At 35.9% G+C, this 13,924-nt stretch overlaps 3 protein-coding genes across 3 annotated transcripts; 1 reads left to right on the forward strand and 2 right to left on the reverse strand.

Moving 5' to 3' along the window:
• Positions 1-1,635: 1,635 nt before the first annotated feature.
• On the reverse strand, positions 1,636-6,719 carry MONOS_9521 (uncharacterized protein; the record flags this gene model as incomplete). Its single annotated transcript, XM_067880030.1, has 3 exons — positions 1,636-3,477; positions 3,595-4,814; positions 4,940-6,719. The coding sequence occupies 3 exons, from the start codon at positions 6,717-6,719 to the stop codon at positions 1,636-1,638; spliced, it is 4,842 nt and encodes a 1,613-aa protein (XP_067734245.1).
• A 4,594-nt stretch (positions 6,720-11,313) lies between these two features.
• On the forward strand, positions 11,314-11,631 carry MONOS_9522 (uncharacterized protein; the record flags this gene model as incomplete). Its single annotated transcript, XM_067880031.1, has 2 exons — positions 11,314-11,358; positions 11,413-11,631. The coding sequence occupies 2 exons, from the start codon at positions 11,314-11,316 to the stop codon at positions 11,629-11,631; spliced, it is 264 nt and encodes an 87-aa protein (XP_067734246.1).
• Positions 11,632-12,571: 940 nt separating this feature from the next.
• On the reverse strand, positions 12,572-13,504 carry MONOS_9523 (uncharacterized protein; the record flags this gene model as incomplete). The annotated part of the gene is made up of 2 exons (XM_067880032.1): positions 12,572-13,267; positions 13,488-13,504. 2 exons carry the CDS (start codon positions 13,502-13,504, stop codon positions 12,751-12,753), a joined length of 534 nt encoding a protein of 177 aa, XP_067734247.1. The 3' UTR covers positions 12,572-12,750.
• Positions 13,505-13,924: the final 420 nt, after the last annotated feature.

Raw genomic sequence — 13,924 nt, forward strand, 5'->3', positions numbered from 1 at the left:
ATTCAAATAGATTTTTTTAGTCGACACAATTTTGAACATATCAGTTTGTTTTGAAAATATATTTATAAATATAGGAGAGATATTCTTTCACTTTTTTCTATTTTTCAATTTGAGTTTTCCTCTTTTTCTCACTATTTCCACAACAACGAAAAAAAAAAAAAAAAAAAAAAAAAAAAAAAAAAAAAAAAAAAAAAAAAAAAAAAAAAAAAAAATCGAAAACTTAGTACAAAAGAATATCACATGAATAGAGTCATATTTTTATTTGCACCTCATTTTTTATTTGATCCTAAATTTTTTTTCTTATATTGCTTCAAATAGAAGCTTTCGTTAGATAAGAATAATTTAAAACAAATAACATTTTATAACAATGTTTTATGCTAAATGTTTAAAAAAAAATTTTTTTTTGTAAGAAAATTTTATTTTTAAGTTTTATTTTTTGATCAATGTTTTGCTCGTGTATCCACGAGTTTTTGAAACCGAGTGTTTTCCTTGTTGGCATTGTTTTTATACATTTCTTTTTAACATTTTTGGCTATTTTCTAACTTGAGGAACTCTTTTTTTTTACAGTTTTCACATCTCACCTTTTTTTCGTAAAACTGAAAATTGGAACGAACATCTTGTTATTTATTGAAATTATCATACGTGTTAAATAAATAAATTAGTGTATCAAATATTAAAAGTGGTGAGCAATAAAATTAAAAAATACTTCAGTCAAAAAATGAAAAAGTTGATATTTTGTTTTTCACGTTTTCCGTTTTGAACACAAAAAATTATTTATGAAGGCTTTGCCATTTAATATTACACATAATATAATACAATTCAAATATAATCAATTTTGCAAATTATTATTTCTTTTGTTGATATTATCGTTTTTCAAAAAAAAAAAGGTGAGATGTGAAAACTGTAAAAAAAAAGAGTTCCTCAAGTTAGAAAATAGCCAAAAATGTTAAAAAGAAATGTATAAAAACAATGCCAACAAGGAAAACACTCGGTTTCAAAAACTCGTGGATACACGAGCAAAACATTGATCAAAAAATAAAACTTAAAAATAAAATTTTCTTACAAAAAAAAATTTTTTTTTAAACATTTAGCATAAAACATTGTTATAAAATGTTATTTGTTTTAAATTATTCTTATCTAACGAAAGCTTCTATTTGAAGCAATATAAGAAAAAAAATTTAGGATCAAATAAAAAATGAGGTGCAAATAAAAATATGACACTTCATTGTTTTGGAAATACAAAGAAGAAAAAAGTTTGAAAATGAAAAATATCTTATTTAATTATTCTTTGATTCCGTTTTCTCTCATTGTTACTGATTTTTAGCTTGAATATCATATCATCAGGCCATGAAGCCATATCAGCAAAGAAAAATACATCATGCAATTTTTCGATGCCTCTTCTTCTAAATGTCAAAAACGGTGACTTCGTCCAACTTTCTCTCCAAAAATATCAATCCTCCTCTTCAACTTTCACTGTTCTTTCTCTTCTTATAATTCTCTTCTTTTTTGTGAAATCTTTTTGTATTCAGAATCTTCCTCATTTTCAAATGCTTGCTTGAACATTTGTCTTATTCAGTGCCTTTCAATCTCACAAAAGCAACATTTTTGTCCTTCAACATTTTCTCTCCCATTCTATCATATTTTGAAGCTCGCATCCTGTCTTTGCTCCTCGTCTTTCATTTTCGAGGAAACATCATCTGCAAGTGAAATGAGTTCGCTTCCATCTTCTGCTGAACCATGCCCATCATTCTCGCTTGAGCTTTCCTCAATCCTGATTGCATCAGTCATCGTGATCGTCGTAGCACCTGCTGGAAACTTCTCGAAAAACTCACGTTTCAGATGAGCCAGCATTGGTCTGCTTTCTTCGTCATTCAGCATGCATTTCTTCACAATCTCCTTCAAAGAACTTCCTGTGATAACACTCATATCTGGTCTTTCTCCATTCACAATCTTCTGCCCTGCCACCTCTGCTGGATACTCCCCAAACGGGATCTGCAGTGTCAAGCATTCCCACAGCATCATCCCAATCGAGAATGACACCGATTCCTTTGTTGCACCCATCTTCTTGTTCATCAGCAGCTCGGGTGCTTTCCACCTCAGACACTCTTTTTTGAAGCTATCCTCATCCTCAAATGCCGATGAGGGAAGTGAATCATCATCATCAGTTGCAGATGTCGCAACTGTTGATGAAGAGATGGATGAGGAATCTAAGTCATCGGATGAAAGGAAGTCAGAGTGCATCACAATGCAGATCACCATATGCTCAGAGAAGAGAACAATGTGAGGACTCAGATTGGAAAGTGAAGAAAGAGGATTTTCCATCTCATCAAAGGAGTGGAGGGCGAGATTAGTCACCCAGAACAGGATCTGAGCAGCTGTTTGCTCCCTCTCCTGAAGAGTGCCAATCGCCATCTCCTTCGTCTTGTTCCTCCCATGAAGCAGCATGAACAGTGAATCCCTCAGATCCACAATCAGCTTTTCATGAGGCGATGAACAGGCCATTGCATCCACCAGATTCGACATCGACGAGGTGGTTGGACAGAAACTCTCTGGTCGGATAAAAGTTGAATCTGAATTAGTTGAACATGTCGAAGATATTGATGGAGATGGTGTTCTCTTTCTTGTCTCTTCATCATCTTCTTCTTTCTCATCAACCTTTTCCAATGCCCAATCAGGAATTTTGTCTGAGTCTCTGCCCAATATGTATTCAGTTGATCCACTTTCACTCAGCAAATGCTCTGATGACTCAGAGTGTCCCAAGCTTTTCTCATACACCCTCTTCTTTATCCTCTCATCGTTCTTTTTCTCTGCCTCCTTCTCTGCTCTCCTCCACTGCTCTTCAGGTGACATCTCCATCGTCACAATCTCAATCAGCTTCGGATCCTTCTTCACTGTATCTTTCACAATTTTCTCCAATTCATCTGATCGTTCCTTTGCTTTCTTCCATCTGATAATGAATATTATGGATACAATTTTTAGCACTTCGACAACCACTATGCAAACAATCAAGATCCATGAGATTTTTCCTTCTTTACCGCTTTCAACAATTTTTTCATTATCTTTTGGTTCAAGCTCACTACTGTTCTTCAGAATGAATGACTGTGTTGATGAAAAAGATTCTGTATTTCCGAACAGAATACACACATTCACCTCCGCATTTGCATCTGCTGTTCTCACAATCGCAGATTCAACTGCCACATTGACTTCCTCTTCGCTCACAAAGCCCGAGTCAAGTATTTCATGAGTCTCGACTTGCTCAACATCTCCAATGGAGGAAGTCACACGAAAAGAAAGATTGCATGGCAGAAGAAGTGCTCCTCTGAACACAATGCTCAAAAGCTCTTCGTTCTGTTCTGGTGTGGCAGATCGAAGAATTGGGATAAACAGTGGTGATGCTCGCTTCTCAACGATCCCCTTCAAGATGCATCCATCATTCAAGATCCACAATGACGAATTATCCTTCACTCCATCTCCTCCCTACAGACTCACAATATTCAGCTGAGCAGAATCAGAGCACATTATGTTTCTTCTAGCTGATAGAAAGCCTCGAATTGTCAAGCTATTGAATTCAAAGAAGCCTGAGTCTATCTTCACCTCTCCTCCCTTCACCGACAGCCCACCCAATGATGAGTTTGAAACTGACACATCTTTCATGCTCGCAACGCTCTCTTCAACATCCACAACAGAGCCATTCCATCTGCATATTTCATCTCTCTCAAATCCCTCTTTTTCTTTCATTTGTTCATTTTCCTCAAGAGCACCCACAAACATGCATGAGTCCAAGCTCAAGCTCGTGCACTTGCAAAAAGAGGCTTCAATCCCCCGAGTGCATCTTGACTCACATTCTGCAAACGAACAGTTTTGTAACACAATCTTCCCTTCTCCATCTTCACATTCCACTCCGCACGCTCCTTCACTTGTTCTGCTAATGTTGCTGAACTTCGATAACATCATATCCATTCTTTTCTCATCACCTCTCAGCTGCTTCCTTCCCTTCTCATCTCGTAACATTCCATTATTCTCATTTCCACCTTCTCTCAACATGTTGACAGCAGGCCCATTCTCAATCCTCACATTCACCACATCAAGTTCCTTCACATTCATCTCTCCATTCCTCAAGAAAAACAACCCATTCCTGCTCTCACCTTTCTTCACCACAACTTCTGATAGCTTCATCTCACACTCAACACATTCAACAAGCGAAACACACTCAAACTGTGAAACAATTAATCCAGTTATTGCGACTGATGATCTTTCTCCATGTATCAGCCTTGGCATTCTGCACACATTGCATCCTTCTGCTGGCTTCACCCAACATTCACTCATTGAAAGTGTTCCCTCCTCCACACCAAATATCTGCTCGTGTTCTGTTGGAAAGACTTCTGGAATCTCAAAGTTGATTCTCTCCACACTCACATTCCCCTTGCACTCCACAACACAATCCTTCTCTTTCCTCTCCAATCTGCTCATTCCAACTGTTGCCCTGCTTCCCTTTGCCAGCAGTGTGAGATTCTCCAGCTTGATCTCTGTTTCCACTTCACTTGCTTCATCCACCACAACTCGCGTTCCATACTCGTGCACAATGTGTGTCAGCCCATATCCCAGCGTTTCACAGTACTTGTCTTCTTTCCCACACTGTCTGTTGTTCTCCCCGCCTTTTGCTCCTCCAGAGCTCACAAAGATCGTCGATGACTGATATATCGTGATGAATGGCATCAAGTCTGTATCTTCCCTGTGATCTGTTGTGTCCCTGAGATCATGTGTGCCTGCCCAGAAATGCCTCTCAAATCCATTCGAAATTGTGTTTCGTTGATCTGTGAAGAGATGTTGTGGCAAGCAACAAAAATGTGCCTCCCAACATATGCCGTGTTCCCTTCGAACTTGTCTCCCTCAAACACAAAGTCCAATACCCCATCAACCTCTGCTCCAACATATACACCTCCTCCACGCCCACTGATCCCAGAGCATCCACACTGCACCACGCTGCACTCACTCACACGGAGCCAGCCCCCAGCGCTCATCTGCCAACACATCCCTCCTCCTTTTGTGCTTCTTCCACATTTGCACCCTTCCACTTTCGTTCCATTCACCTCCGCCCCAACACTCACCTCTCCCTCACACTTCACCACAACCGCATCACTCCCTTCTCCATCCATCCACCCAATGCTCGAGTTCGCAATCCCAATCCCTGCCTCTTGATCGTCAATATTCCATTTTCTTTCGTCTGCTTCCATCCCAACTCTCACACATATCAATGCCCCACTTTTCACTTTGCATCCTTCCACTTTCAGTTCTTCCACAACGCATCTGCACCCGCTCTCAACAACAAACATCCCATTGCACACACTTTCGCTTTCCATCTCAATTCCCTTTCCCTTCAACTCTCCTTTTATCACGTGGACAAAAACAATCTCTCCAACGAATTCATTCTCTTCAATTCTCAATGCGCATCTTGTGAGTGACAGAACTCCTTCATTGTTTACTATTATTGCTGTTTTCAAGCACTCTTCATCCTTCACAACTTCAAATCGGATCCCTTCAAATCCCGCCTTCTTGCTATTCATCAGTCCCACACCTTCCATCCTCTGCTTCACTTCAACAACAATTGTTGCCTTCGCATCCCCCTCAATCATTGTTCCTCCATGTGCCTCGATCTTTATTCCAGACACATCAAGTCTGTCGTCCATCCTTATCTTCTTCATAATCTCGATCATTCTCTCTTCTTCACAATCCTCAACATGCATCAGTCCTTGCCACAAGCTCATGCACGGATCCTCAACGCTCCCACATCTCATCACATCATATCCGTCTTCTGCCACATGCACAGTTCTGCCCTTGAACAGAATAACAAAGCGCAATAAATCTGTTTCTGTGAACACACAATCACTCCCCACAAATCCATTTGTGTCTTCACTCCAATTCCCAACATCGAACATGAATGAATCGACTGTCACGCAATCGTTCAGCTTCGGTGCAAGCACAAACATATTCTTTCCAATCCTTGCCTCACAATTCGAAAATCCAGCATTTTTCACCACAAAGTCTCTCATCCCCTCGCAGACATATAAACACGCTCCTCCTCCATATCCTCCTCCACCATTCCCTCTTGTTTCTGATCCTCTTGCACTGCACGACTCAAACATCGTCTTCTCATCAGAACTGGTCGTGTTCCCAATCCCCACCCTGCTTCCCGTCTTCATCTCCAACCACAATGCACCACCGTTTCCATTCAAACATCTACAGCCTTCAAATGAAATACCACTCAGCTCCATCACCTTTCCATCCTCCACAACCCCACAAAACACATTCCCATCTCCTTCACTTCGTTCAATCTCCAAAAATGTGCTCGCTTCAACCCTTGCAGTTCCAGCTATTCCAATTCTCACCAGCTCCTGTTTGCACTTCATCCATTTCATTGAAACATTATTGCATATCAATTCTCCATCGCCAATCTCAATAACTCTCTTCTCAAACACTTCTGCTTGCTCATCACCTTCTGCACTTCTTTCACTCCTCAACACTGCATCTCGAAGCTCTGCAACTCCTGCACTTCCTTCAATCTTGAGCAGATGCGATCCTTTCCACAATACAGAATTGTGAACCAGACATATCTTCACAATAATCAGCTTTCCACTTGTGATCTTCATCCCAGCACCTCCCTCCGCTCTTGGCTCCATCCTTGTCGAACTTGCACCGCTGCCTTCAAACTTCATCCCCATTGCATTCACTATCAGCTCAGTATCCCCATATACGCCTTCTCCAAGTACAAACTCTAGCATTTCTCTCCTCACATCAGACATCCACAGCGAATGGTTCAATGTTTTGCAAGGTCTGTCAGCTGTGCCACATATCCACTCATCTGTTCCATTTCCACTGTTTGCATGCACTTTTCCAACAAACAAAGGAATCCAGTCATCACTCGCTGACCCTCCTTCAATCACTACTCTTCGACTTGTCAAATTCGATGAAAGCGAACGGCACCCCACAAAGCAATCGGAGTTTATCACACTCGCATATTGGGATGATGCATAGAAATCGTGCCCTTCAGTTGCAGAATTGTTGTCAAACAAACTGTATGATAAGGAAAATTTTGAGGCATAATTATTTTCGCAAATTGCACAGAAAAATCCTCCTCCTTTCGTTTGGATTCTTGTGTTGTTTTTGAATAGGCAGTTCGTTATGGTTGATACAGCAGAACCAAAACACAGCAAAGCACCTCCACTGGCATAACCTGTTGTCGTTCCATTCACAAAGCAACACGACTCGAAAAGTGGTGATTGGCTGTTTCTGAAGTGAGCACAATTTCCTCCATGAACATCCCAACAGGAAGAAAAGTTCACTCCAATATATTTTCCTGGTGATGCATATAGAAATGTCGCTCCTCCTGTGTTTCCGTTTGACCAGCAAAATGTGAATGAGCAGTTTGTGACATTCTGTGCTCCAGACCACAAACGCATTGCTCCATCTCCTTTGGAACTCCAACATCTCTAAAAGAGTGAACAAAATTTCACAAAAAGAGAAAATGAAAGCAAAAAAAAGGCTTATTAATTCAAATTAACAAATGGACATACCACAAAATCACTTCTTGTTATTGTGGCTGATCCACTTGAAACGTGATCTACGGCTCCTCCAAAGTCTCCCCTGAGATCTGTAAAAATGCAATCTTCAATTTTTGTGTTTCCACTTCTTTTAACATACCTATTTATTTCTGTTTTTGTGCTTTTCTCAAATGAGCTGTTGAATACCCCAAACATTCCGCTTCGCATCGTCAGTCCTTCAAATATGCTTCCATAATATGCATTGTTCACAAAAGAAAACTGGCTGTTTGTCACCAAGCATTCTCCTCCAGGCATGTTTCTTTTCATGCTTTGTGGACAAACATTTTGTTCAACATTTGAATGCGAAACATTCTTGAATGCACATCCACTCACAAACACTCTCTGTGCATCAGAGCTTCCAACAAATGGTTGGGTTCCATCAACACAAAATGAGGAGAAACTGCAGAAGCTCAATTCCAAAGAAGAAAAGCCTTCAAAATAGTTTCTTGTTCTCCTGTTATGCTGAATGCAAGGTGCAAAAGACTTTGATTTCTCAGGAGCAAGCGAAACATTTGAAAACACAGTTCTTCCTCCAAAACTCTCCACAATCCACTTCGTTTGGCTTTTTTCTATGAAAATTTGGCAATCTTCAATTCTTGCACTTGAGAGTGAATCAGTCAGAAATAAACTGTTTCTGTTTGATGGGCAAAGACTTATTGCTTTCAACACAAAAGATGAATTCTTTTCTTCAAAAATACCACGCAATAAACAGACTTCTTCTTTCAATTTTTCTTTTCCATATTCGCTCTTCAAGTCGTTTGTTTTCGTCCTCATATCTGATTTAGAAAAGTCTTCATTGTTCTGCAGAAAAGATGACAATGTGTAGGGCTATAATTTTTATCTTGACCTTTTTTCTTTATCTTGACCTTTTTCTTTTTTGCAATGCTTTTAGCTCTTCACAAGCCTGTGATAAATAAAAAATAACCAGAAATGTTTGAAATGTTTTAATTTCCTTATTCTAAATTTTTTTTCAATATTTCATATTTTTCAAAAAGATCGAGGATAATAATAATTTTGTGTTTTGATCATTGACTTGCTGCTATTCCAGCGAATATTTTTTGTAAGAAGTTTTCAGCTTTCATATCATAATACATTGTTTCTTTTTTATAAGTTGAACTTGTTTTTTTAACACTTTTTCTCATTTCACACATTTTTACAAAAAACACGATTTTAAGGACAAATATGAATTTGTTTTGAAATTTATTGAAATGATAAATAAACATTATTAAAATTAAACGATTCTTGTATGAAAAAATGATTATTTGTTTGTATATGTTTGGAAATTTAAATAACAAAAAAATCATATATACTTGCTTTTTAGTTAATCTTCTTGAAAAGTTCCTTTTCATTTCAAAACTTAATACAAATAAACGATAATTAAGACTTTGCATATTTTTTTGGTTTTTATGAAATTTGACACAAACACTTGTTTATATTAAAAATCGTGTTTTAAGCAAAAACAGTGAAATGAGAAAAATAGGTAAAAATTTAATTGATAATGTTAAAAACAAGTTAAAATAATAATATAGGAATGTGGAACTGTGATACTGTAGCTTGAAACGTTCGGTATGAAATATTGGCTTCACAGCCAGCAAGTCTTTGATCTGGGTCCCAAAATTATAAAAAATAAAAAAATATTTTTTGAACATAAAAATCTCAAAAAAATTTTTAACAGAATTCTGAAAAACAAAAATATCAGAAAGTCTATTTATTTTGTTTTTGTTTTCAGCCTTTTCACAAATTAAAAAAGCAAAAATAAGTTTCAAAAAAACAGGGTTGAGATAAAATTTTGATGTCAAGATAAAATATGCACACTATTCAGAATTTTGGAGTTCATTCAAATGTTTTTGTTTCTGCTGTTCAATAGTATTGATGCATTCCACATTTTCGTCAGTATTGGCACTTAGGATGATCCAGAAAAAGCAGATAAATACAATAAAAAACATACAAAGTTAGAACACTTTTCTCCAAATTGTTAAAACTAGTGGAAATCCAAAAATAATTATAAAATAAACATAAAAAAAATTAATAAAAAAGTAACTTTGTTGAAGAATGAACGAATATTGAAATTGAAGTATCAATCAACACCTCTTTTTATCACGCTCATTATAGAAGTATTTGAGATATTATTTTTTTGTAAAAAAAAGCTCAAATTAATGTTTTTTTTTATAGTTTTTTGCTTTATGGCTTTTGCATAATAATTTCCAGTGTAAAGAGGATCAAAAAATATTTGGTTTTTTTTTAACTTCGACGTTGTTATTTTCGAAGTTAAATGATAAGAATGAAGATGATTTCTCAAATGAAATACAGCTTTTTCTTTTTCTTTTTTTATTTTTCTTTCTTTCATTTATTTATTCATTCATTCTTTCTTTCCTTTTGAGAAATCTTGGAATTAATAATATATTTATCAATTAATATTTTGGGAAAATGATTATCACTGTCAATTTCAATGTATTGATACAGTCTTCCCTTTCCTCGAATATCTCAACATATTGTGCATTATTGTTGTTTTAAATTTTGAAGATAAAAACAAAAGAATTCATGATAATTAATTTATGAACTGATGATGATAAAATTTTCAAATATTAAAAATTTTCTTCATTCAAATAACCATTGCATGATCCAAATATCAAACGATGAAATATTACACTTTTTCGGTTTTTCGCACTTCTCAATGAAATGATCATTTGACATAATAGATAAATTGTGAAATAAAAAAATATTTCAAAATATAACGTTTATTTCAAGATCCCCCAGTAATTTTAAATTAAAGGCAGTGTTTTTAAGAAAAACTAGTTTTTTTCAATTGTGACCTGACAGTCTTGCATTTATCAAAAAAACATTTTTCACAGGTCGAAGACAAAAACACATCAACAAATGATGTTATGTAATATCTTTCACAAAAAAAGCATTTTTGAGTAAGTTTTTCCAATATTTTGATCATTTTCATTCGAACCGGAAATTGAATCGTTTTCAAATAATGATGAATTAAATAAATAACACAAATGTTCATTGAACATTTCCATCCATTGATAAGAAGGTTTTTTCTTATATCTGTTGAGTTTTGCTTTTTTGGTATTATGAACTTTCTGTATTTTTGTGAAACAATGAAATAATCAAAAACTATTGGTTCACACTTAATTTATAAACAACATTAAACCTCATCATAAACATATAAAACTTATTTTACGAAATTTTCATTGATTAATATTTATTTATGTGAATGATCAAATTGTTTTTAATATTTTTCTGAATATATTGGATGAAAACATAAATGCATTCAAAAACTGAGTGACAACAACTGCTTATATCTGTTGAAAAATGTTTTCTATTAATATCGTTTTCTTTCTTTCAAGATTTCTCTCATTTTGTTTTTGAAAATAGATTTTGAATCTTTCTGAATGCCACGCTTTTGCCAAAATAAAAGATATTCAAAATACAAAATATTCAGCTGGTATGAAACAGTTATCGAATGAAATATAGAATTTAATTAAAATTTCTTTCTTTTTTTATGAAAACAATAACTTTTTGAGTTTGAACTTAGTATAAGGAACTGCAGAAACAGAAATTTTCAGTATGAAAAGACTGATTGATCTTTGTGAAGGTTTCTTTTCCCTGAGCTCCTGATTCAAATCAATATATCTTTTGATTTGTATGGTTGGTCTTTTGAAAGTTGTTTTAGCAGAAAGAGGAAAATAATTAAACTCAAAAAGAAATGGAATTATCAAAACTGATGTTGAGTAATATCGATACGTGGAAAGTTTGTAATTAAATTATTACAATTCATATATTTTTCTTACTCGTTGTTCATAAGGATGTTGAACAAGAATTGTATTTGAAGGAGATGGCAGAAACCGTCCAAAATTATCAAGAACACCACTTCACGAAGCGCCTTGTCTATCAGTCTGTTTGGCAGTTTTTTACAGGCAGGGTCCCCTGTGAAAGAGGTTTGGAAGAACTTGTCCCCAATGAGATGCATTTTGCTACAGAGGTAGGAATAGATTTGTCAGAGTTTGTGAAGTGCGCAAATTAGAAGAAGAACGGAAATGTGAAATGGGTAAAATAAGACAAGATTGGCACCGAGATGACTCATTGCATTGAAGCCTGATGCCCACTAATGCTGTGAGAAGAATGAAGAATCTAAAGTGGTTATGGGCATCATTGCGAGAGTGTTGAGGGAAGCGAAGAGTGATGATGGAGAAATCGGAAAGCAATGGATGAAAACTCTCCAAGGCGCAGTGGATAGCCAAGATTTGAAAGCTGAAGGCTTGCCGGAAAGCGGAGCGGTCGATGCAGTTTTGGAGGGAATGATCTGATCAGATGCAGCAAAAGTGTGACTTGCGGATGAATTAAAGCTTCTCAGAAATCTTTGTGAAATGCTGAAAGAAAAGATGGAGAGTGAAAGCCTAAACGCAAAACTGAAAGAGAAGAAAAGAGGGTTATTGAAAAAGACGGAAGAAGAAGGGAACAAAGAATACATTGCTGTGAATGGCGATTTATTTGTAAATGGATTGTTTTTTCAAACGAATAACTATATACAAAGTTGTTCGTTTCTGAGTAACTGATTTTTATTATTTTCTTTTCATTTGACTTGAGAAGAACATTCGATTGCCTGAATTTCAAAGAAATATTTTTACTTGAAAATCGTCTGTTAAAAAACAATAACATAAAAATTACGAGTCTTTTATAGTATTTGGAATCTTAAAAAATTCATTAAAACAACACTTTTCATAAATGAGAAATGAAACTTTTCACTTTGAACTTTCAAAAGTGAAAAAAAATTACAATCATGTTTTGAGAAATCATCAATGCTTGTGAAAAGTATTTTTTTTTTCAAAAACATTCCAAAGAATTGAGAATTTTGAAAAACGTAATAATATAGGGACTTCAAAGCTTCTGTGGCCTTTTTTTGCTTTTTTTGAACAGAATTTTTTCATCTTAGTTGAACTTGCGTAAATTGAATTTTGTTACCTCTATGATCAGTCGTTAAGTGCCTGCGCGTCGCTTCACTTCATTCACAGCAGACTTAACAATTTTCCCACGACTTCTATCATTGAACTCTCAATCTTCTTTTGGAATGCTCCGTGAATGAAAAGTTCCCAGTTTCTGTAAGCTCCATTCCCGCATTAGATGAATAACTTGTCGTTGAATTTCAATCAATCTTTTCGAAATTCATTCCCAAATGGTTTGTCGATAATCTGCACACTTCTTCTAGTTTTGATGATGAGGAAGACAAAGAAAGAGAATTCGTCCCAATCACACTCACTGTCTTCGCTTTCGCAACAACAGAAATCTTCTTTTCCACAACACTGATTGTTGTCCCTTCGCTCACATGCTTCCCACCCAGCAACGTGATTGTCGAGCTCAGCCCCAATGCACATGTCCATAACGCATGCTCCACTGTCTTGCAAGGTGTTGCCTCACTCATCCCACACAGATTGCTCGAGTCATCCCCACCCACCCCAACATACCGATCTTTCATCCCTTCTTTCAACCACCCCTTCTTTTCTGTATGCTGATATGTCCAACTGCCTGAATAATATCTATGGCACACTCTCGTATCATTGTTATTCGTTGTATACGATTCGTAGAATGGGTTAGCCGATGAAAAGAGATTGTAATAATCTTGGAAAAACACATCGTGGCCATATGGAGTGGAAGCGTTGCAACTGCAGTCATGAAAGAAGAGAAATAACAATAATTGTAATTGCTTGAAGCTGTTTGTTGGTTTGGATTAAACCAAAATCCTCCTCCATATGATGCTGCCAAACACGAAATAAATTGGAAGATCCTCATTTTGAATGAAGACTTAACATTGAAACTGCGCATTTCTCCTCCATTTGAACATGAAAGTATGCATGAAGAAAATGAGCGCTCAAATATTCAAACTCTCTCCCCTTTCCCATTCACAATTCCGAAACAGATTTTCTGATCTGAAAATTTTCGAGAATAAGTCGTTTTTCGTAGCTTCTTTAAATGTTAAATTTTCATACAATTGCGAAAATGGGAACTTCGAAAAAATATGCAGATTGTTCTCCATTTCATCAGCACATTAACATTTCTTCTTTCAACTTATTTCGCTCTTCAAATTTTGCATTTCATCATCATATGCCCGAATTTTCATAAATATCATCTTATCTTATTGACGTATTTAGCGCATTTCATAACGTATCAAGTCCTTTAGTTGGAATTTCAAGCTATCTTTTTTCATTACAGACCATAACTGTTTGACAAGAAAAAATCAAAAAAGATTTTGTGAGGGAAATTATGCGAAATAAAAAATACTCCTAATATGTTATCCACATATTTATTTTGACGAAAGAAGA

The sequence above is a fragment of the Monocercomonoides exilis genome, assembly GCF_001643675.1.
Source record: "Monocercomonoides exilis strain PA203 chromosome Unknown scaffold5-2102611, whole genome shotgun sequence".
NCBI classification, from domain to species: domain Eukaryota; phylum Preaxostyla; order Oxymonadida; family Polymastigidae; genus Monocercomonoides; species Monocercomonoides exilis.